The sequence below is a fragment of the Harpia harpyja genome, chromosome 6 (assembly GCF_026419915.1).
Source record: "Harpia harpyja isolate bHarHar1 chromosome 6, bHarHar1 primary haplotype, whole genome shotgun sequence".
Taxonomy (NCBI): Eukaryota; Metazoa; Chordata; class Aves; order Accipitriformes; family Accipitridae; genus Harpia; species Harpia harpyja.
The window spans coordinates 68,182,752-68,208,071 of NC_068945.1; the positions used below are offsets into that span (position 1 = coordinate 68,182,752).

The 25,320-nt window shown below is 37.6% G+C and overlaps 1 protein-coding gene across 3 annotated transcripts in view; it reads right to left on the minus strand.

Annotated features, from left to right (window-relative positions):
* The window catches only part of CHCHD3 (coiled-coil-helix-coiled-coil-helix domain containing 3), a 156,091-nt gene that overhangs the window by 101,154 nt on the left and 29,617 nt on the right, over positions 1 to 25,320 (minus strand). For all 3 annotated transcript variants that reach the window (XM_052789212.1, XM_052789211.1, XM_052789213.1), the window contains one exon: positions 3,635 to 3,779. In XM_052789212.1, the coding sequence (XP_052645172.1) occupies positions 3,635 to 3,779 (145 nt within the window). The remainder of the gene's footprint in view (positions 1 to 3,634; positions 3,780 to 25,320) is intronic.

Consider the following 25,320-nt stretch of genomic DNA (forward strand, 5'->3'; position numbering starts at 1 on the left):
AAGCATCGACAGTTAAACAAATCCTCACACTGACTCCACAAGGGATTTCTAGGGCTTTGGTCAGGGTCTGGAAATTCCACTCTATATTGTAATTTCTATCTTGGTTGGTAAAAACATCGGAATTACTAGTTTGTAAACCTCTGGATCTTCCCCAAAATTGTTTTTGAAGCAGCTGACATCCCATCAGCCACTTTCCAGTCCACTTGTACTGAGCGAGCTTTCTCTAACAGCTTACACAGCACATAAGTAGTTCAGCTATCATTAGCTCATCTATCATCTCCAAGTTTCTTTCAGAGCTTTTATGAATACCACCCAGGCTTGAAGAGCTGTTATTGGTAAAACTGTCCATTTCCCTTAATGTTTTCTACTGAAACCTCAGATCTGAGACCTTGTTTGAGGAGACCTCTGCAAAGAAAACTTGTGGCATGAGAACTTTCTAAAGTTCCTCCACTCTGAAGAGACACATGAAAAAATTAATTCAGGGTATTTTGCTGCTATGGCCTCATCTCTTCTGCGTGCTGCTCGTACTTCCCCGATCTGCTCCTGGATCTACAGTCTTTGGTAGATCCTCGTTCCACGGTGAGCGGGTGTGAGTGTGCCTACACACACGCATGTGCGCGTGAGCTTTTATATCTTTTGTTAATTGTTCTTTAAAATCCGTTTTGTCATACTTTATGGTTTGGGTGAGAGGGTAGGTTTTTTAACATTTAGCCTAACAAGTGTCACAATCCTCATCCTGCTCACTTAAAAATTATTTCAGATTTTTTTTAAGGATGCCCTCCTTCTTTACCTTACCTTGCTGCCCAAGCTCTGCTGACTTCTTTTAGGGTTTGTTTTGGTTTGGTGTTTTTGAGAAGTACAATACTTTCATTTAAAGAGACAAATGATGTCTTTCTGTAGTTCTTGTCACCTGTAAAGCTTTTGCTCATTTAGCTGTTCAGTTTAGCTTCATTTTATCCATCTTTTTCATTTGTATGAGGATTTAATGCCAATTTTTGGGGTGTTAACACTTAAAAATTTCTTGTTTCTGAAACTATAAGCAGCAGCTGGTGTTAAAATTGTTTAAGAATGGGAAACATCACTTCAATCTAACAATTTTATGTCTATTTCTTAAAACTGAATTAGCAGCCTTTACAAAGAAAAAATAAAATTCTTCCTTTCGAACCATAATTTCTTTTCCTGTGCATTATTTAAACAATTTAACAGCAGCAAAGGAATTAATTTTGTAGATAATGCTACTGACATTTCAGAAACACTCTTTTTTCTCCAAAAAGAATCTGACAGATCAAATCCAGGCTACATAAAATACAAACCTACCATAGCAGTTTACTAGAACATGGAATTACTCATTCTACCTGACAAATGGTACACATAGATATATCCCACTGTGTTACAGATTTTATAAATTCAGCTTGGATACATGAAACAAACAGCTAGCATAAGCAATGAAGCCAAGGGAATAAAAACTGACCAGTTACAGGAAAATAAAGGAGGCAACTAATAGAAGGACTTGCAAGGAAGGTGAGAATTACTCCATGTTTTAATATTTAGACCCATTTCAAGAAAACAAACACACAAAGCCTACTTGCTACTTTTTTATCCTGCAGTACACTTCAACGAATGAACAAACTGTAGTGGAAATGACAAATTTGCATAGCAATTTTCACCAAAGAACCTCAAGATATTTTAAAATTTCACAGATTGAAACAATAAGATGATCAAAAATTAGATGACTACGCCAGGATACGTAAGTCACTAGCAGAGCCTAGATACCTTGCTTCTCTTCTGATGTGCAAAATCTATGCCCTAACATGCCTATACTTCCACAAAAGCACATTTTTGGTAGTCAGCTCTAAAATGTCATGCAGCAATGCTGTCACCACGGAAAGGCAGCAAGTCATGCTGTCCTCCACATGAAGGGACATCCTGTAGGATTTTAAGGTGTTTCCTTCATTTCATTAGCACCATTTGTATGTTGTTCTTCCAACTCAACATGCAGCGACACCACACACCTTAAAACACCACTCCCCAGGCTGATAACGTTCAAAATTAGTTAACAGCAATTCTCGATTGCTTCACGTAGGCAGTGGTAACTTAAATATTCTAGAGCACGTAAAAATTAACAATAAAATTGACTTAATGGCTAAATAAACCAGTTTGATATCCATAATAAGAAATCTCTCAAGCATTGGGCTGATGAGAAAGGCGTCATGTGCTTCTCAAAAGCACAGTGCTAACTACAGTAGTAAGTGAAAGATGCAAACCCCCTGGTAATTATGCAAATAATATTCCCCATTATAAATCTTCAGCTCCTCATTAGGTTGAGGCCACAAAACCCTTATCTCTCCTGCACAATATTAAGAATCCAAGGGTTTAAGGCATAAGGCTAAAGCTGTACCTTGCTCATAATTCCTCTCCATTTTCCTTTGTTCCCATATTTTGAAATGACAAAATATTAAACATTCGTTTACCATACTGTAATTATTCTTCAGCAATAATATTACCATAGAGGTGAAAAAGCACTGGGAAACGTCTGCAAAAGATACTAATACTCAGGTGTACTTAGGTGAAATTTGCTTGGTTTTAAATTGTGATTTGGAAAAATAACATGGGCAATAGATTTTTACTTACACAGCATAGATAAAGCTATTGCTCATTGAAGTGATTGGTTTACTATATTACCAACCAATAAACCTTAGAAAGCTTTGATTTTATTTCACATACAGTGGGCCAAACAGATATTTATATAGTTGCTGACATAAGTGATCCCATTCATTTTCATAGGAATGTTCACATAAGTATTTTAAACTTTTTATCTTGAAAATACCAGCCTGTTTACTATTTATAATCAATTTAAAAAAAAAAGGAAGGCATAGTCATACCTCAGATAACAATGATTACTGTTACAAAGAAGGGTCAATACAGACTCAATATAGCAAGCAACTGCTATATGCAAGAACTTACAAATCTGCCAGACATCTGAAATGGACTGAAATATATAGTGTCAATTTTCAGAGGAAAACAGCCAGCCATATTTTACAACTTGCCTGTCAAAGTTTTTACACGTCAGCTCTAATGAAATATGATTCTTTGATACAGAATTTTTCACTAAGCTGGTTCCAAGGTTTGAGACAATCATCAAAAGTTAGACTTTTTGTTGTTGTTTTCTAGTACATGAGAAACTTCAAAAATGATACTTTTTTAATTCTTATTATTAGCCAGATTTCTAGCCCAGAAATATTATGGACTCCTTTTAAATATGGAGCAATTATTTTCTAGAAAGTTCTCTTGTATTCTGTAACTTCTTAACATAGAATAACCAAATTTAGTAAATAGACATAGACTATCATATTACTTTTCCACCCTCTGAAAAAAAGACATTTAATATTATCCACACACACAAGGCGACACATTATATTTGCAGCCTTCAGAAAGGTTAGGCTCTTTCCAATCAGCTGTTCTTAAGACAGGGATATTTGACAAAAAAAAAAAATTACACACTATTACCTAGTAATAAAGAAAAAACAAGTAACAAGAAGAGATCTGCTTTCCTCTTCTACCAATAGTTTGAAACAAGTTTGAAGACACGGTTGCTTGAAAAATCTGAGACTTCTATAAAAGTTTCTGAACTTACAAAACGCTGTGCCTTCTGACGCTCCTCTTCTGTCGCAGCTCTCTCTCGAAGAATGGCTCGAGTCAAATGTTCATTTGAAGAAATCCTTTCTCGTTCCAGAAGTTTGCCAAACTCATCACGTACATACGTTTGTTCTTGTTTCAATCTACAGAAGGTGGAGGGAAATTTAGATTGAAGGCATATTTTCCAAATGTAGTTTAAAAGGACATCGGCACAGTCACTTCAAAAGCAGTCACTGTAATACATTATTATCAGCTTCTTAAGACACCAAAATACAAATATTTGCTAAAAATTCCAGAAGTTTATTTCAGATTGAAGTGTCAAAATCAGAATACACAAAAGCTACAAGACTTAGTATCACTATTCATTAAATCATACAAAACACAAGTAATTCAAGAGCTTTATGAAAATATATTTTCAAGTAATCAGAATATGCATGGGGCTCGGTTGGTTGGCTGGTTGGTTTTGTTCTGTTTTTAAGGAACCCTTTTTCCAGGAAAATCCTTCTCCCCACCAGCCAGTGGGCACCCAGTTTCCACCTAAAAGCTCCATTATTTTCTGCAATGGGATAATGCTTTCTTACCTCTGGACACACCATAAACCCAAATACTGCATCTATTTACCAAGCTGCAAAAAGATCGAACAACCATAATAAACCTTTCCCAGCGATTTGAGAGGATGAGATGAAAATAGCTATTGAACTTGTTGTAACAGTTAATAAAGGCAACTCCAGTCCCAGAAAATTCTCAACATTTATGTCACAAACCATAAATATATTTGAAATCTTCACTATAGTAGTTGATATAAGCACACCATACCTAATTTTCATGAAAATACATAGATATAAATTGTTTAGCTAATAAAACTTATCTGTTGCATGTATGTTGTGACACTGAATGCAGAGTCAGCATTAGGGAACTCAGAATAGTAACGGCAGTATCAAACATTGGTTTTCAAATAGATTTTTGAAAGAGTGATGGAGAGGAAGCTTAAGTATTCTCAGTGCATTTATACGTTGTCAAGGGAGCTTCAGAGAACAAATCATAATGAGTACGGTCACTTTGTAAAAGGTAGTAGCATTACAGTACATTAGATTCTTCCCCAGGGAAAATATTTAAGTGAGGTGGGGAGGAAAAAAGACAATTACAAGATCTATTACTTCTGTGCTCAGACACAACCCTCTGAAACGCAGCAACCAACTGGGAATCTTTATAAAAAGTTTATTAAGCAGCATCTTCAATTACTCTAGCAAAAAAAGTCAGATTATGCAGACATGGACCAAATTCCATTAAGTGATTTCCCAAGGTCCCCCAAATTATTCCAGCAGCATTGATATAACAAATCCTTCACACAATCAATGGTGCAGTCAAAACACACTCATTGTCTTTTCGATTGGAAAAATCATGTTTTGTCTAAAAAGAAAAAAAAATGTCAAAATAGAAGTCTCAGCAGCTTTTTCTTGAGACACAGCAGAGAAAGTATTTAGCATTTCCTGAGACTGAAGTCAGCTCCTTCCTCATCCTTTCTGGATTTTACTTCCCACAAGTGGTTTTCCCCTAAAAATATCTCTTCTTTATGCATGCTGTACCTGGCAAAGTAATTAAAGTATATGAAATCAGACAATATCTGAAAAAATCTGCCAGAAGTTTCCACATTACAAACTCTCCAAAATTAAAAAACAAACACTTAAATGTTTACATCTAATTCTTGGCAAATTATTCCCACATCTGACATGACCTCAGTTAGTCTTCTCAAGCCTTCTCCTTGCCCCTGGAATTATGAACCTGCGCGAGATCTCCTCTCTACCTCTCTTGCAAGAAGAAGAAAGTCAGTTTTCCTAACACTTAAAAATAATGGGCTCCTAATGTCAAGAGAAACCCTTTGATGGCTTAACCTGACTGCTGTTACATTCAGCTTCCCTGCTAAGTACGCTACAGAGGGACAGTATGTTCTTTTCTACTTTTGCCAAAAATCCGCGTGTCCTTTGCTGCAAACTTGCTACAAGACGACAGCCCAGAATCTCGTCTACATTTGCGAGTCATCTGACTCCTCACCCTACAGCGAGCCATTAAAAAGCTTTTCATCAGAAGCTCTGACATCCCACAGAATTAGCAGACAATAACACAGCTGTGGTACAGCCACACCAGCGACAGAAAGGATGGCTATATAATGCTGGTTTCCCATAAGCAGAGAACTCAGGGCAAGACTTGCTATTTCACCTTAACCAGCCCATTTAAAATTAGTCCAGGTATCAACCCAGCTATTCCAGTTTTAAGTATCTTGGCCATGAACAGCTGTATCCCACCACAGCAAGAGAGAAAAGGATGGGGGTAGACACCCAAAACTGGCACCTATAAAATCCCTACCAAAGTTGTATAACCTTACACCTGATCCTGTAAGTTACTGGTTTCCAAGTACACCATGCGATAAAAATCCCAGTAAAAGGATTCTGTGCCATCCTTTGTGGGCAATCACATCTCACTGTCATTGCCAAACCAATGCCCCAAGGAACTTCCATCACAACGGAGTAACTGATAGGAGAGCAGGGAAAGTCCCTCACTTCCAACTCCCACCTTTGTTAATAATGCATTATATGTTTTTAAGAAATTACTATCCACCCACTTCCTTTTTCCCCACTCCAGGTGTAAAATGATATTACTAAAAAGTTAAGTGATGTGTTCTTTCCCAACATATGAAGACGAAAATCAGTATTTCATACTAGCTTGTTCATTGATACCAATACCAATAATGATGTGAAATATTTACATCAAAAATGGAAAGATTTTATCTATGTTGTTCATAACAGTTCATCCAAATTCAGTTTTCTTATTTATATATTAGGTCCTTTTTCCTTAAAGTGGGATTCCTCGATGTCTTCAAAAATGCACTTATAATAGTGTCAGCATAAAAATGCAAACAGAAAACTGTAAGTATTTACCAGGTCATCAGGCAGTTAACAATTTTGCAGCTAAGCAGTAAAGCCTTGCATAAATTGATCAACTTCATCCAAAACAACTACCAAAAAAAACCAAAACACCAAACCCCAAAATCACCACCACCACAACCCCCTTGCAAAAAAACTAAAACAAACCCAAAACCAAAAACCCAAACCTTACCGCTGTCCCTGTTCCACCTGCAAGGCTGTGGCAGAAGTTCACCTTCTAGAGATTTAGGAACATTCTTGTAATCTCCAAACTCAATTTATACTTGCCCCATTTAAACACATTCACTTTGGGGACAGAGATTATTTTAAGATAGCAGCCTTGTCTGCTGTTCCATCTTGCATTTTTCATACAAACAAAATCCACTCTTTCAGGCTTTTAAAAGAAATGTTGTTTCCCTGATCAACCCATCAGCTCTTCCCTGCAGCTGCTGCAGAACTACATGCTCCATTTCCAGAGGATTTCACTTTGGTGATTAACTAATACTTCCCAGTTTGTTTATTCCCCAAAATATTTGTTAGTTTGTTAGCAGAAGTACCCTGCCCTTTCATACCATTTATCAGTTAATAGGAGTCAGTCATTTATTTCCTGTCATATGACACCTTAACCTTTATTTTGCAATAGTATCACTAAATTTTGACCACATGCATCTTTCAGAAATAAAAATATTAACATTAGTTCCAGGACTGCCTTCCAAGAAGTCCCATTACTAACCACCTTCCAGACTAATAATCTCCATTTGTCATTCGTGACAAATCTCTACCTTCTCCAGTTTAACCAGTAATTTTCTACAGAAGCCAAGTGTTTTAGTAGCTATTGACAAGATTAGGCCTACTGTGTTTCTGGTTTAAAGTAGCTATGTTGTTACTGGGGAGAAAACAAATTGTTTACTCTCTCCTGCTACTTCCCTTTAGTAAATGTGTATTTTGCCTCTTATTTTTCATTCCCTTCTATGTCAACAACAGATCTTCTCTTCAAGATTTGTTACAACTTTGCCACTAACTTTACTTCAACAGTTCCAGAGCTGTCTGGATTGCCTCCTACTCCCCCAAAAACATCCTTCCTTGGTAAGTGAAAAAAAAAAACAGAAAAAAAAAATCTATTTAGTCTTAAACATACCAGCGTAAAGCAAATGAAAATTTCCACTTGACTTTTAAATTCTCATTTTGACTTCTTGGCTTCCTTTGGCTCCATGACTTTTGGCACAAAGCTTTCTTTGCTGGTCCATATATCTGCATATCCATCTTGTGGACCTTTTGATCAACTGCAATCCTTTTTGAAGGCAGCTATTCAGCCAGCAACATTTGGAGCTCCTTCCTACATTATTTTTCTTCTTGTTTGGCTCTGAAATACTAGAGAGTTTTCACAGCTTTGTCTTTTCAATTCTTTGAACTGGTCTTTGTCTTTGAATTTCCAGCTTTCCTCTACATTCTCCTTCCTCTCCTCTGCATGAAGTGTTTATCAGCTCTTCATTTCAATTGGCTCAACTAGATGCCTTCTTTCATCAAGACGTACTTGTTGATGTCACAAAGCAATTCTGCAATGTATGTGCTCATCTCCAGAAGCAAAAGCTTGCTCCTTCGCTAGAGGCTAGCTGCAAGCCAAAGTAGTTCCCTGCATTAATGTGTCTATAAGCTCAAAGGCTTGGCGATGTCTGCGTATCCAGTTTTGCCAATGTGTTTCGGAGTACTTATTAAACTTCTAGATCAAGACACTCAGGTCACCTCAGTCAAAGCAAGCTGTACAGCAAACATTTTACTGATTTTTTTTCTTTTTTCTTCCTTGCATGGCATTCTACCATAAAAGAAATTTATACTATTTCATGATAAAATTTTATACAATTTAGGCCAAAAAGGTATTTGGTTTATGTTCTTCAAAAACATCCAAGACTGCCTTGCTCATAGCAGCGCCTTAAAGCAAAAATTTAAAGTCTTTCCTATCTACTCTAATCCTCATTCGTGTGATCAGGAATGTATCTCATCATACCTACAGAACAAAATACAACTAGTTAACTTCCTGAAGCACCCACTAAACTTCTGCATTTAGGGCAACTTTTGTTCACGAAAAAAGTCCTAAATACCCATCTCAACTGATTTAAATTCAACAGAGTTTTAACAAAATAAGTAGGATTTTGAAGTAATTTTCATTTATTTGAGTTACATAATTGGGTGGCTTGTAGGAGCTTAATGAAACAAACACAGGGCAGATACATGCTGATCGCAAACATTTGCTTGCATCAACTTACAGTAGTTTTCTTCCTTGACATTACAAATTCATTTTACTGGCATTCAGCATGTACTGCTGCTGAATAAAGGCAAACATCAGCTAAATCTATAGTAATATATTACATTATTATCTAGCCAAAAGTAAAAAAATAGATGCACATCCGCAATTTATAAGGAGTTAAACAACACAACTTGTCAGTACAGTCCACTATTCCAAGAATTCCACAGAAATAGACCACTTAAAATGACATTTTTAATTACAACAAATATAAAGGCTCAGTATAATGGTTCTCACATTTAAGCACAAAACTCTAGTTAACAGACAAGAGACATTATGCATTACACTGATCATTTATACAGGAAGAAAGAAAGTGTTTAAAAAAAGGTGCTGAAACAGCAGAGAGGGCTGCTGGCTATACATTTTTCTACACAGTTGATAGTTTGAATAAAATACTTCTAAATAATTATGAAATACTGTTTCAAGAAGCTTACAGCTATTTAGTTACAGTAGCTGATTTAATGAAATACAGTATGCAATGCTATCACTTTTCCATAGTGCTATTTGAAAATACACATAAAGCATTAACAAGAAGCTCTACGTACTAAAGTTTGGATTAACACTTCACAGTATTTCATGCTCTCAACTGTTTTATAGCACACAATCAGACATAAAAAGCAACAACTCCTGCCATTCTACAGCACTGCCTTTTAGGACTTCAACACTGAGTTAATGCTATGAAGAAAATTTATGTACTTGTACTTTTTGCAATTTAGTAAACAAACAGCCAATGATTAGGTCACTTATCTTAATACCCCTAAAGCTTCTGGCACTCAAATTCTACATCATAACTTCTTTCACCCATCCTTTAAACGCTTGATGATTGCCTCTACTTTATTAAATGGAAAGTGCAGTCCACAACTCTCACAGAATCACACAGTCATTTAGGCTGGAAGGGAGCTCATGTGATCATCTGGTTCAAACACCCTGCTCAAGCAGGGTCAGCTACGGCAGGTTGCCCAGGACCATGTCCAGTTGGGTTCTGAATATCTCCACAGATGGAGACTTCACAACCTCTTAGGGCAACTCGATCCAATGTTTGACCACCTTCACAGTGTTTTCTTGTGTTTAGACAGAATTTCATGTGCTTCAGTTTGTGTCTATTGTTTCTTGTCCTAATCCCCAGATCTCCCTGCTTGCCCTTCTCGAAAATGTGAGTGACATTTGCTTTCTCGCAGTCTTCATGAACCTCTTCTAATCACCATGACCTCTCAAAGATAACTGAGAGTGGCCTCACAATGACATCAGCCAGCTCCCTTAGCATTCATGGCTGCAAGTCATCACCCCCCATGGAACTTCTCTATGTCCAGTTTAAGTGTTCCTAACTTGATCCTCCTTCATCATGGGCAAGTTGTCCATGCTCCAGACCTTCCCTCTGGTCTCAAGGTCCAGGGATTCCTGAAAGCTGGCCTTAACAGTAAAGACAGAGGAAGAAAAAGCAAAGGGGCTTTAGAGTATTTCCACCTTCTCTACTTCCTTTGTCACCAGGGTCCCTGCTCCATTTAGCCGTGGGCCCACATTTACCCCAGTCTTCCTTTTGCTTTTGATTTTAACACTATATTCTGGTATTCATATCTAAACAGACAGATATCTCCATCTATCCGTAGATCTATCTGCTGACAGATAATTAAAAGTAATTAAGTATTTACATTAAGTAAAGCAATAGCAAAAACAACAAACAATACCAAAATTTTGTTATTTATGTGATCATGAAGTTTACAGACTGAAGACAGGAAAATGTGTGCATATCTTCCTGAAATTTTTCTTTGAACAATCTAATGCACACAAAGTTCAATTTTTAGATTGTTCAGTGGTACTTCAATCTAGTTTTATCTCGGAAGCAAGAGTACATCATTGCAGTCAATGACTGACATCATGAACCTACTGGACACGCTTCTTGTAACTATGATACTTCAACATACTCGTATCAGCTCCCATCCTTGTTCTGGAAATACATTTGTTTTCAGTACAACCCAAACATGTGAATATGAAAATTGAAAAACGTATTTTTGAATACGTAGAAAACTTCCTGGGGGTTTTTTGTGCTAAGATGCAAAGATTCATTTGTTATATATGTTTCAATAAAAGCATGCTTTCCAAGTAGAAAACTAGGTCATCTCCTGAATATAGGTATTCTAAATATAGACAATATTTGGGCATTAAAATATAGGAGGGAAAAAAGCTTTTGTCAAAAGAAAAGAATTTGTACTGGCTAAAACTGGACACACCTTTGTACCGACAGCCCTCACAGCACTGCAAACATCCTGCTTAACACAGAGAATAAAAATGCTCTGCCTGAGGCTCTTATTGCCTTTAAAGATGACTTAAGAGCTTAGCTAGAGGAAAAAAAAATTATTGAATTTCCTTTGTAAATGAATACTGTGACAGTTATGAAGCTTACCTATTTGAATGAAAAACTTGAATCCAGATACCTTTTGGAAAAAATTCCTAGAATCAAGTAATTCCCATCTTGTTGGAGACAGCAACCCCTTGGAGTCACTCAGAGCAGAACGCTATCGCATGCATTAAAATTACTGAACACAAGAAGCATATATATATGCAGTTTGGATTTTCCTCAAAAAAAACCAACCAGAAGTATGATTGAACATTGCTGTCACCGAGGGGAAAAAAAAATCCTGGAGGAAACTGCAAGAGGCTAGGTAAATCTTGACACACTAACCACCAAAGATCTATGGATCTCAGAACAAACAGAGGCATAATAAGAATTTGGATATTTTTGTTATCATATTGTCATATTTAGTTTCCACTGTAAGACAAATTTTGGACCATTTTATTCCTGAAGTCACTTTAATCAAAATAATGTTTGCAGTACACTCCACCTAAATCGGATTCTGTTAAAACTGAACACAAAACCTACCACATTATTCTCAAGGAGCAATCTTGCACCAGCAGACTGATGAAAAGAATTCTGAAAGATGCTCTCATATATAAAAGCCAATTTATTCTTAGATCTAGATTTTTTGAGGGGTGGGCAGGAGGGACAGAGACAAAATAGAATTAAGTTATACATGTGGTCAAACCATCTGTCCCAACCATCTCCTGAAGCAGATATTCAGACCAAAGCCAAAGGGGAAATACCCGACTTCAGAAGAATAACCTTTTTGCTTCTGCATTCCTCTTTTTTATTCACATCTTTTTTTCTATAAAAGCAGTGAATGTGAGATTCTAGGTAGCATTTGTTATTATACAGCTTTTAAACTAGCCAAGAACACGCTACACGCAAAATTAAGTAAAAGAGAATCTACATGGGAATACAGCAAATGTTTCAGAGCATTATTTAAGACAGCCTGAAATGCTTACCCCACATCTCTGGGAGGAAAACCTCTTTCTCTGCAGCTATGGTAGAGCCCAAATTAATTCAATTATGGCATTTCCCCAAGCTAGTGGTACTGATTTAGCCCTGACTTGAACAAGGAACAGCTCAAATATCATGGCAGGGATGCTGTACCATACATTGTCACTGAACAAACAGGCTACGGCTGAGAGCACCTAGCTAGGACACAACAGTCTCATCAATTACAGCTGACCAACACAAGCACCATGAAAAAAACAAAATAATCTCAATTGCCTAATTCATCTTGGCCATTTACTGCAGTTGACAGTAAAGGAGAGGTAAATTTGCCTAAATTAATGCATATTAAGGAATAGATTGAATACATCTATATTTTAAAACTTACATGAAAGGTTGCTCTTTAGATTTTCAGAATTGTATGTTTTCAGTATATATCAGTTCAAAGTAATTATTCCTATCCAAATGACACTAGTATTAAATAATAATAGCATAAAAATAATACAAAACAGTAACAAAAATAATTGCTCAATTAAGTAATTACTTAAAATTAATAACTGACAACTATCATATCTGGTCCAACAAAATAAGTGAAGTCAAAATACGCAGCTAGCTCCACTCTCCAATTACATTACTGTGCAGCAGAATTAGAAATTTAAGAACAAACAAGAAAGCATCCCTGATGGGACAAGCAATCTGTTTTCTGTACCTCTTTTAAGAAATACAAAAATACATTCCAGGAAAAGGCACAATAGAAATTTGCTACACTCTGAAAAAAATTTCCATCCTTTTCATATCCATTTTTTAAATGAGTTCAAGAGAAAAAAAAATGTTAAGTTTACCATGTGAACTTATGACATGGTACTGCAATCTTGCACAGCATGAACCATGTTAGCCAGACTAACAAGATGAATAATTTAGTTCTCAATCCAGAAGAATTCACTCTACTGTTTACTTCAAAATATCCATTTCTGTCATTCTTGAAAAACACCTGCAGATGTTAAAGATTATCATTAAGGAAAAGGCACCTTTTAATTCACAGACAACAGCAACACACTGAGAAATGTTAAAAAAAAAAAAATTAGTTTTGTGCTTTGATGGCCACTACACACTTTATTCTAAATTAATCAAGAATCCCTAGGAAATCTAAAATTGGTAAACAACACTGTATTAAAAGCAAATACAGTAATATATCATTTTCAGCCCTTATTTCCGGCTATCGAAAATTTATTACACTATCAAAGATTAAACATTTTCTTTTTGTTACTTTTCAGGGAAATGATTACTTGCCAGTTGTTGTCTCTTTATCATAGTCTCCAAGCTACACAATCTGATAGATCTGTGGTGATCCAAGATAAACTCATTCAAGTCCAAAGCATGAACTGTGTCATTTTTCATTACCTCCAACCAACCAAAATCAAAATATTTCCAGTTTCAAAGTCCACTATCAGGAAAATCACCCTCTCCTCTTCTCCATACAATGTAGAAAAATCTAAAGAGGTATTAGTCTTTAAAGTTGGAAGTGATCCCTAAATATGAACTCCATGTAAGAAGACATAAAACTAAAACATTTCAGTATCAAAAAAATAATATCTGTACGCTTCCTTACAATGACGGGGGGGTGTTAACTAATGTTAATTTTACCCAGCTTCCTTCATCTTTCATGATCTCTGAACACTTCCATTTCTATAAGGTACCCCCTCAACTCAAAACCTTACACTGACTAAAAATAAGAGTACAATGTGTTTACAGTGGAAACTGTTCAACAGGTTTTTTGCTTAGTTTGACACAATCAAGTTTGTTAATGCATTCTGACAGACTCGCATAACATCCAAAAATGTTTTGAACAATGCAGTTTAGGCCATGATTCAATATTAATGGATGAATAACGTTTCTGAGTACTGAGTTTCAATATTTAATGAGTGCATGGTGAATGTGCCATAGAAAGCTGTGGTTGAAAATCACTGTAGCTGACAAGGGATTTGAAAAGATGCGAGAGACATAAGGAAAACAACTTTAACCTGAACTGAGGTCTGAGAAGTGTGAAATGGATATTTTTCCTACTCAATTTCAAGTAACTGATTATTCACCTGACTGCAAAGTCAGATAAATTATCTAAAGTTCATCTGCCTCTGCAAAACATAGAGAAGGACTGAGATATAGAAACAAATTATCTGAGAGGCAATGTCTTTTTTGTCACAAAAGTCTCAGTATGACAACACAAAAAAGTTCTAAATTGAAGTGATTTCCTAGCACTAGTTACACATTAAAAAAAACATTCTCTATTCACGTAAGACTTTGCATACTGCAGGTAAAGGGGGCTATTCCTAACACTAGTGGCAACCACATTCTTTAAAAATCTGTCCTTAATTTTCATTTTTCAACCCTATATTTCAGATTCTGCAAATGTTAACAGAAAATATATTTTTTCTCCACCAGAAAGCCATGGTGTAAAAAAGACACATTTTGCCTTCAACTTTTTTGCACCCATATTGCCCAAATAGGCAACATGTAATTTTTTTTCTCTCATTTACTTTGTTCTTTTGACTAAGTATTATGTGAACTGTATTTTAAATGATGCATTGCCCTGTGTGGGGGGCAGGAGGGACAACCCAAAACATTACCAAAAACCATATATGGCAAAGCAGGAAACTCTTCTAAACTGGAATATAACTTTCCTGAACTTACGTTCTACCCAAGTGGTTTTTGAGACATCTACGTACTGAACAAATCTTTCATTAATCAAGTACAAGAGAATTAGGACTGGTAAAAGGACCGTTTCCCACAGCATTCTCCTGGAGAAACTGGCTGCCCATGGCTTGGACACGTGTACTCTTTGCTGGGTAAAAAACTGGCTGGATGGCCGAGCCCAAAGAGTTGTGGTGAATGGAGTTAAATCCAGTTGGCGGCCGGTCACAAGCGATGTTCCCCAGGGCTCAGTATTGGGGCCGGTTCTGTTTAATATCTTTATCAATAATTTGGACGGGGGGATCGAGTGCACCCTCAGTAAGTTTGCGGATGACACCAAGTTGGGCGGGAGCGTTGACCTGCTGGAGGGCAGGCAGGCTCTCCAGAGGGATCTGGACAGGCTGGGTCGATGGGCCGAGGCCAGTTGCATGAGGTTCAACACGGCCGAGTGCCGGGTCCTGTGCTCGGCTCACAACAGCCCCGTGCAGCGCTACAGGCTTGGGGAAGGGCGGCTGGAAAGCTGCCCGGCAGAAAAGGACCTGGGGGTGCTGGTCGACAGCCGGCTGAATATGAGCCAGCGGTGTGCCCAGGTGGCCAAGGTGGCCAAGGCGGCCAACGGCATCCTGGCCTGTGTCAGAAATAGTGTGGCCAGCCGGAGCAGGGCAGGGATCGTCCCCCTGTACTCGGCACTGGTGAGGCCGCACCTCGAGTCCTGTGTTCGGTTTTGGGTCCCTCACGACAAGAAAGACCTTGAGGTGCTGGAGCGTGTCCAGAGAAGGGCAACGAAGCTGGTGGAGGGTCTAGAGCACAAGTCTTGTGAGGAGCGGCTGAGGGAGCTGGGGTTGTTTAGTCTGGAGAAAAGGAGGCTGAGGGGAGACCTCATCGCTCTCTACAACTACCTGACAGGAGGTTGTAGCCAGGTGGGGGTCGGTCTCTGCTCCCACCTAACAAGTGACAGTATGAGAGTAAACGGCCTCAAGTTGTGCCAGGGGAGGTTTAGCTTGCATATTAAGAAAAATTTCTTCACTAAAGGTGTTGTCAAGCATTGGAACAGGCTGCCGAGGGAAGTGGTAGAGTCACCATCCCTGGAGGTATTTAAAAGACGTGTAGATGTGGCGCTTAGGGACATGGTTTAGTGGTGGACTTGGCAGTGTTAGCTTAACAGTTGGACTCGGAAGATCTTCAAGGTCTTTTCCAACCTAAATGGCTCTATGATTCTATGATTCTAATAGAAAAAAAGCAAGGCAAACCAAAAATGCTAAAGCTTTAAAAACGTGGGAATATAAAGTCAAAAAAGGAACATGCAGATCATCAAACTCAGATTTGCAATTATTTCATGAGTGCTTAGTCCAAAACCATTCAAATGAGACTACATGGGTCCATATCACTATCCGTTTTATAGACAGCAAAATGCACAATCAAAACGTTTGACAAATTCACTATAAATGATCAAGAGCTCTCATGATTATGGTGCATGCAGGAAGAGAGATCAAAGATAGCAATAATGCTTGCAATCCCTGCCCCATCAAACGCTTCCGAGTAACACAACTTGTCCTATAGACCAGCAGGCTGCAAAAGAGAGCCCTCCAAACCTAACCTGCTGTATTCCAGACCTATTGACTGGCTTCCTCCCTTACTGCCTAAGCAAAGTGCAACCAGGCACTTGCCAGTATCACTGAAATCATCCCAGTTGATTTACCACAGCTATAACATAGAAGGCAGGCAACCTCCAACAGGTCAGAGTGAAGTTAAAACAAATGAGAAGGAGGAAGAGGAAGAGAGGCCAAATTACACACTCAGAATATGGGTTGGGAAGGTCTTTTTGTTGCCTGATGAGAGCTAGCAGCATCTCTGGAACTTGCAGATTCATATAATGAAGACAAATACGAACAGTATCTGTTTCACGTGGGGGTTTTCTTGGCCTATCTACCTCAAATAGCATACAGTAATCCAAGTGAGATCTTCCTATGGTTTTATACCATATTACTATTACTTTCCTATGCTTGCACTTGATGTTACTAAATTTAACAAGCACTCCACTACTTTATTCCATATACACTTCTTCCTCATGGTGACCTGTTCCTCTTAATGCTGGCCATACATGTATATAAATTAGTGCTTCATTCATTATAAATATTACTGAAAACATAAAAGTGATAGTGATTCCAAAATTGAACCCTAAGCAGCAAGTAAACTTTTCCTATAATGTTAACTCCTCCCTCCAGTATGTCCCCTTACATGTTTGTCTTTGGTCAGCCCCAAATTGTCTTACAATTCTTACATTAGGTTTGGACATGTCCAGTAGCAATAACAAGGAGGGCAAGGTACCAAGTGCTTTGCTTTATTCTTTTTTTAGGCTGAAGTCTGTTAGCCAACCCAAGAAAACATTGAACTCGATACAAATTATCTTGGTTGAGACTACGTTCCACCTTGCCCCACTTAACCATTTCTTTCAATTCTCTCAATTACCCCCTACTTCAAATGCTATACTTCTCAAATCACCCACAACAATGAGCCCAAGTAATAACATTCAGTTGAACATATTTATTCATTTCCTTTTTCCAGCTCCTTCCAGACTCAGCATAACATCTGTCAATTGAAAAATCTTTGCTAATGGCCATGTTATTTTATGCGCCAGTCCTTGATCAAAAGATCAAAGACACTAATTTCAAAACTCGTAATTACATACAGCTCTTCAATTTATCAACAATACTGTCACAGACAGCTTGTTAATACTCATTGCAATATGGACACTGACTTGTCAGTCTGATCGCTGTTCATACCCTATAGAAGACGGCTGAATTGACTTTATTAAGATACTTGGGTTGTGGGGGGTTTTGGGGGGGAAGGTTTGGGTGTTGAGAGGAGGGAGGGTGAGCAGGAGGGAGGGAAGGTTGTTTGAGGGGATTTTGTAATTACACTTCATAAAGCCACTGTTTTTAAAATATGTGCATATAGATCAGAAGTATATAAAGACGGAATAGTATTATATAAAGACGGAATAGATGAACAAATTTCTACCTTTATGCCAGAGGCATGCGAAGAACCTAAGTCAAAATAGTAAAACTGTTTTACATAATTTGTATATGTATTTAGCTAAGACTTTTCCCGATATCCACATAACTCAACTCAAAATTACTTTCGCACTTAATATCACTCCTCTGGGGATCTGCAACGGCAGTCATGAAATTACGACAACATTAATTATCCCTTAAAATGAAGTGACAGTTGCAAAATTTTTTATTATTATTATTTTTAAGTGTTTCTCTGCTATGTCTACTCATTTGCTACTTTTCAAAATGAAAAAGCTCAGCAGTTTGAAAGCAAAGGTTTGTTTAAAATTGCCAGAGGAGAATAGTTTCCCTCCTCCCTACTTGAATCTAAAACTATGAAGCAGTATTATTTTCGTTGATGCTCTCTCCAAATAAACTTACTGCCTTCAAGTCATTTTCCCATCTCTCCTAGAAATAAACTTATCAAGATGAAGCTTGATATACAAGTTGTCAGTTGAGATGACAAGTTTTAAAATCGAAGTGAAAAATAATCCCTTGAAAATTGGGGTTTATAAAGGTAGGAGTGAATTATAGCACTGCTTTCTCAAATTTCTACTTCCTGTCTCCAAGATTCATCTCCGTATATACTGAGAACTAGACATAATGGTATTAATGGAGAGTCAGACCAGTAACAGAAATCTTGGAGAGCAACTCTACCATTGCCAAATACTGTTTTTTCTTCCCAGAAAACAATAAGGAACGTAAAACAGGCTTCAAAGATAGCTTGATATTTCCAAACCCTCAACTTCATAAGCAGCATGGCTGCAAACATTTTTATGCTTCCTTGGCATTTTGCAGGTAAGATCATGCACTTAACTTTTATGGTTTTAAAAAGGGTACAATGCAACCCCATTCAGAAGGTGAGTTATGCTTCCATAATAGAATTATATTTTCAACAGATGGCTGTCCAAAGAGGTATCAGTTACAACAGCTCACCTGATCACAGGACTTGTTTTATAGGTAAACCTCTGCTTGAACCCAAAATGTCTTCACACTTAATCTTGGCTTCTTCCCTTGCCTGCAGAGGGACAGTCTTGACCCAGCCTGACCCTCCTCATTCCCTCTTTTCCTGTGACAGAGCGGTATTATCCCATAATCCTCCAGACTTCAGTAATATTATAGCTGTTAAAAAATAAATTCACTTTAAATCTTTTGCTGTGTTTGAGATCAGACAAGGGAAACTTCTGCTGTGAGAGATGAAAAAAAAAAACGTTTGAGATGGCATGACTAGGAGGGGGGAATAGGAGGAACTCAACCTGTGGAAGCGATGCCAAAACTTGCTGCTGTCTCCGTGCGTGTTCCCCAACCCTGAAGCTGAAGCGGCCTTTTGGACACTCACCAAACAAAATAGGTTTTACTTTTTCATATTTTTATAAAATCAGTTATACACACCAAACTTGAATGTTTTGTTTTGGTAAATGAATAGCCCCCACCACTGCCTGGCATTAGCTGATTTTACGCTCCAGAAGAGCCTTCTCTGCAATCTTACCCAATTACTATTTTAAGTCCTCTCTCTACCACCTACACATCTTTCAGATACAGAAGGAGAGAGTCATGCACATGTATGTGTCGCATTCAGAGACAGGAGGCCCTTATCAGATGTTGCATTAGCCTTTCTTTCCAGTTTAAATGCAATTTATGACTTATCTTCCAAAGTCCTGTTTATCACTATAAAAATATCCAAGTTTTGCTCTCTCAAATCAATAGCCAGCTTTTTTTCTGATACGCTGACTGTCATACTAGAAAAACGTTAAGCTTCCCAGCATTTGTGGAAGACAAGTCATACTGTATAAAGGTGTATGACCAAAGATAGAATAACTATCTACAGGCTACATTAAGTGTAGCAGTACTGACAACAGAGCTTTACTTCAAAAGTATACCTTTTCACTCCAAAGTGAGTAACTCCTCCCCCATGCACCACCACCCACCCTACCACCCCCCAGAATGACAACGGTAATGAAGAAACTTCCCTCTAAAAGCAGTTTCTCTCAATTATATTTTTACACATTCCTTTAATCTTTCTCTGCAATACTTACTTCATGGAAACCTTGTCAGAGAAAGGATGACCAGAGGAGGCAAGCTTTGGTGCAAGTCTGTTGTACCCGTTCTTGCATTCCTGAATGTGATTATCAATTGGGTAATATCTTCAGCTGTTTTTTTACAAACAGTATGGTCACTCATGCCAGAAGATATTTAAGTCTTATTCTTGACCTACCAGAAGTCAAAGCAATTATAATCACTTTTACTGCTTCAAAGTATTTCCAGCTTTCTATCCTACTGTCAGCAATAGAGAAGATGTAATTTCCCTGACTGTTTTCACACTTAATCTAAACACTATCAAGAGGTCCCTGTGGCAGAAGACTAGATTACAACTATTTTCAAGCAAAGTAGCTTTTTGTCCCCTGTGATAAGAATACTGCAAGAAAAAGCCAGTCTCCCAGTTCAACACAGCTCATTACCTGGGAAAATATAATAAATTAGGAAGACAATAAATCTACTTCAAAAAAGTCTTCACCACATTTAGTGCACTACCCATATGAACTGAAGATACATTAATATGCTCTTCATAAATTTACCTCAGTAAAATAGAGAAAGAATATTGTAAATAAATCAATCATTTTACTTTTTCCTTATGTTCTCCAGACCTATGCCAGTAAACTAGAATAAACATGTTATTAAAACAGAAATCAATAGTAAGCTTTAAAATATACAGTAGCACAAAAAGGTCAAGCCCCAGTATTGATTTTAATATAACATTTTTGGTGTGTAGTTTCCCAAGGGTTCTTCGCCAATATTGTTCTTCATTCTTCTTTCACTTTACATTTTCACTGGTGAATTTGTTGTTGTCTTCTGCAAAAGCTCTCTACTCCAAGAAGTTTACTAAGAGCTTGCCATACATGCAATGTAATGCTGAGACATGACAAAACAAGGTCGGGGGGAAGCACTCAGACACATCAGAGTATCAATTAAACCATAAAGTGAATTGCTGTTATATAGGGGCCCTCCCCCAAGCACAACAACAAAACATATAAAGAAGCTAATGGCTGCAATCTAATAACCTACCACTGTGAGCTGCCTTCATGCACCAGTGTGTACATATTTTTAAAAGCTGACTTAAAGTTTAGAAAGATTTTCTTTAAACAGATGAGGATGTTTAGAAATACAGAGGTTGCATAAGTGATCCAGCTAATGACAGATAAAATGCCATACCATGTGGAGTCCAGCTAGCCACGTAGAAAAGACTCGAGCAACTCATTACCAGGGAATGTTTAAAAATCTACCATCTGTATTACTCAAGAAAAGCATTTTTCGTGTGGCTTTCAAAACAAAAGTTACCAAAGTCGTTATAGGAGACTAGACAGTCACAGCAAAACCTAAGAGTTATCAAAAGCCACCACAGAATTGCAGAATGGTTTGGGGTGGAAGGGACCTTTGAAGGTCATTTAGTCCAAACCCCCTGCCACGGGCAGGGACATCTTCCACTAAGCCACGCTGCTCAAAGCCACGTCCAACCTGACCTTGAACACTTCCAATGATGGGGCATCCACAGTTCCTCTCTGGGCAACCTGTTCCAGCGTCTCACCACCCGCATCGTAAAACTTTTCTTCTTCATGACGAGTCTAAACCTTCCCTCTCTCAGTTTAAAACTATTGCCCCTTGTCCTGTCTCTACAAGCCCTGGTAAAAAGTCTCTGTCTTTCTTATAAGCCCCCTTTATATACGGAAAAACTGCTATAAGGTCTCCCCGGAGCCTTCTCTTCTCCAGACTGAACAACCCCAACTCTCTCAGCCTGTCCCCATAGGAGAGGTGCTCCAGCCCTCCGACCATCTTCATGGCCCTCCTCTGGACCTGCTCTAACAGGTCCATGTCTTTCTTGTTCTGGTAATTGGTTTTTTGGTGACCATATCAGAAAATAAGCAGAAGCCAATACAGGGAAGGGATAATGGGGATCCCAATAGGCAACCATTAGAAGGCCCAGAAAGCTGGACAAGGACCGAGTAAGACTACAAAAGAAAATGCAGGCTTGTACCTATAATACAAGGTAGTTAGGAGACACTGAAACACTCCTGAGGCTGCAGGCAATAGTTCTCTCCTGGATCTGCTCATTAAAATCATTAATCTCCAGATACCCACCATTTCCTATCCACTGACAGTTACCACCCGTCCAATTCCCTTCACAACAGATCCCAGGAATAAGTCCCATTCAGCTTGAGATGAAGTCATCTGGAGAAGTTCAAGCATGTTCCTCAACTCAAGTTAACCCATGTCCATGATCTTAGTTTAAACAGAAGTAATCTTGCAGTCTTGAGACTGTCTAAACAGACATTTTAGAAAAGATTTAAGATACACTGTGTAACTTCTACATACATGAGATCCTTCTCAATAAGATTTTGAGCAGCAGTTGCACAATACTCAGCACTAGTCCTGATAATTTTCTATGTTTGTCATGCCTTAAAACAATTTTAGAGCAGACCTAGCAACAGAGTTACTGAAGGGCCACCAAACCAAACAAAAGGCTACTTTTAAGCCTTTCCCTGCCTTAAAATTCCTACTTACAGTACTACTTATCCTCTAAGAAACAAATGCTGGAATCACAGGAAATATGATATAGGAGAATCCAAGTAAAACTAAGCATAGGGAAAACAATCATCTGGGTCTCTCGGGACAGTCATACATCAGCAAACTGCACAGGGACATATATTTGGCATACTAACAAAATTACATGCATGTATATATTGAAGACATGAACAAAATAAACTTTCTGCAATATTAAAGGGATTGTCATGCACAGCATTTTTCAAATACACCTCATTCTACTATAATTAATATTTGCCATGTGCCAAATCATATAAAAAAAAGTGGAAGCTAGGAAACCCTTACCAAGCAAAAGAGACTGAAAAACCACAAATATAATTAGCCTAACCTGAATGATTAGCAAAATAAGTAAGACTGAAATTTCTCTGATTTTCAAGGGGAAAAAAAAAAAAGGGTAAGTAGTCATTCATGAATGTTCAATTTCTATGGGAAATCACATCCTTCATTTGCCTCTTAAGTATTGTTTTGTATATATTTTAGTGGAGGAATCCAGCAGTCTGATGAAGTTGACAGTAGCTAAAATTTTATCATTTTGCTGATGATAAAAGTTGTTATTCACTTTTGCTTTTTCAAACTATCTTTTCTTCTGTGTTTGCCTTTCATAAACAAAAAGATTTATCACGCACCATCAGTACATTATCGTGGACTCTAGCAAATGAATAGTTTTGTATCAAAGAACAAAGTTAGCGTATGTAGTAGATAAACTTCCATTCACTTCAGAAATTAAAGATGGGAGGAAAAGGAAAGTCACCTAATTCCCCCATGCCTGTTGTCCAGAGCCATAACATTAAAAATTTTTACTCATTGAGCTCTTGGAAAATTAGGAAAAATGCTAAATATTTGCTGAGCTTGTCTAGAAAAAGCAGAGAAAAGGCAAAGTCAAGTTATTACTACATATTTAGATTCAGACACCCAAGTTAACAGGGACAGTACAAAAGTTCCAGTACCATGTTCTGGCAGTAAGAGGCAAACTGGAACAAGCCAGACAGAGAGATACAAAAGTTAAAACTGGAAAAATCTCATAATTGATAAAGTTTATTTCTTGGCAATAAATTCCTTTAGCCTAATACCACTTCTCTTTATTCCAGATGTGCATTTTGTGATCCCTAGTGCTAGTTTACTACTGCCGTATTCTCCCAGAAGATACCTGCTGGTCCACCGAGTTGCACAGATTTCTCTGCAAAACTTGATGGAGCAGATACATCTTGCTGACCAGAAGCAGCTTCTCATTGCTGAAGTTCATGAGCCATGGCACCATCTGGTATGGTGCAGGCCACCATTGGAAGAAATGCTTCCAGTTACTTCAATGGGAGCTATTTCAGACTCTCTCATCACCAACATCAACAAAATTATTAACATAAGAGAGTTCAACAGCTGTGACAAGACATAGTGTAATGATCTACACTTATAAGACTATACCTCAGGAGGAAGTCTAAACAGCTAAAGAATTCAATAGTTTCATTGTCATATTTTGTATCATTTCTTGTCATGGCAAATAACTAGTTTCATACAAACTCTGTATCTCCTTCTATTATGACACTGCAAAATAAGTTAAACAACTTTGCGGAAAATTAAACTATATCAACAATTATCATTTATTACCTGTCACTGCTGTCAAACTCAAGTTCTTCTGCCTATTCTTTCACATTTTAGAGTCATTTCTTCCAGAGTTGTGGAACAGCGGTTTTGGCACATATTTCACAGGGGCAAAAGCCTGCTTCTTCAGTAGGTCTGAAGGGACCGTACATACCAGGGGCGGTAACAAAAATCACACCCAGAAAGCCTTTCAAAGATGCTGAAAGTAATGATACATGTGCAGTTTATTGAACCATTCAGGTACAAACTTACACTCCATTTTCAGTAAATACAAAACCTTATAATGAGTGGAGTCTCTCTACAACACTACAAGAATAAGGAATATTTTGGGGAGGTACTGGTAGGTACTGACATGAAATGGAAAACAGACTACAGGAATACTAAAGCTATATTTTCTCTAGGGTGAAAGGGGACATTACTTTCTTCTTACTTCTGTTCAGAACATAAAGAAACTCTCTAGTATTACCAACTGCAACAATAATAGTATTATTGCTGTAATTGCTATAATACTGACAGTCTTACAACCCGTACGTTACCTTAAGTATTATCATGAGATTGTAGCTCTGACACATTAACTGGTCACATTCACTAATGCAGTCACTGCAAATTCTGTTGCAATCAAATAATAATCCATTTAACTTTTCTAAATGAAAATACTTTTAAGATTAAACATTTCAAATGTTCAGAAACCAAACTGAGAAACAACAGTTGGTCTGAGTAAAAGGAGGAGTAAACTAGAATCAATTTTGGCTCTTCAGTGGGGTTTGTGCACATTACTATTCACAGACATGAGACACCATCACACTTCAGTCCAACTGGCCTTGGACAGCACCAAGGATCCATTTGTATACTACATCCCTCCATATATGTTATGAAGCCTGCATTACACTGTATTTTTTTCTTGTGAAACTATTGACATATGAATACTATAAACTGTTCTCTGTTAACAGTTTCCTTCTGTTACATGTTTTAAGCATGGTATAGGTGGGAACTCAGGTTTTGTTCTGTTTTCCAACATTACATCAATGTGTTCGTATGTTTCTTAAAAATAACTACATTTGAGAGTAAAGTTTTCCTTTTCATGTTTATGTTACTTATAACACTCTGCACTAGACATGCAAGACATAAAATACTTTATCTGAACAATGTGCATCTAGCTCTTACGTATGTACTTGCTTGAAAATTTAAGTCCAGTAATGCTGAAAAATTATACGAACT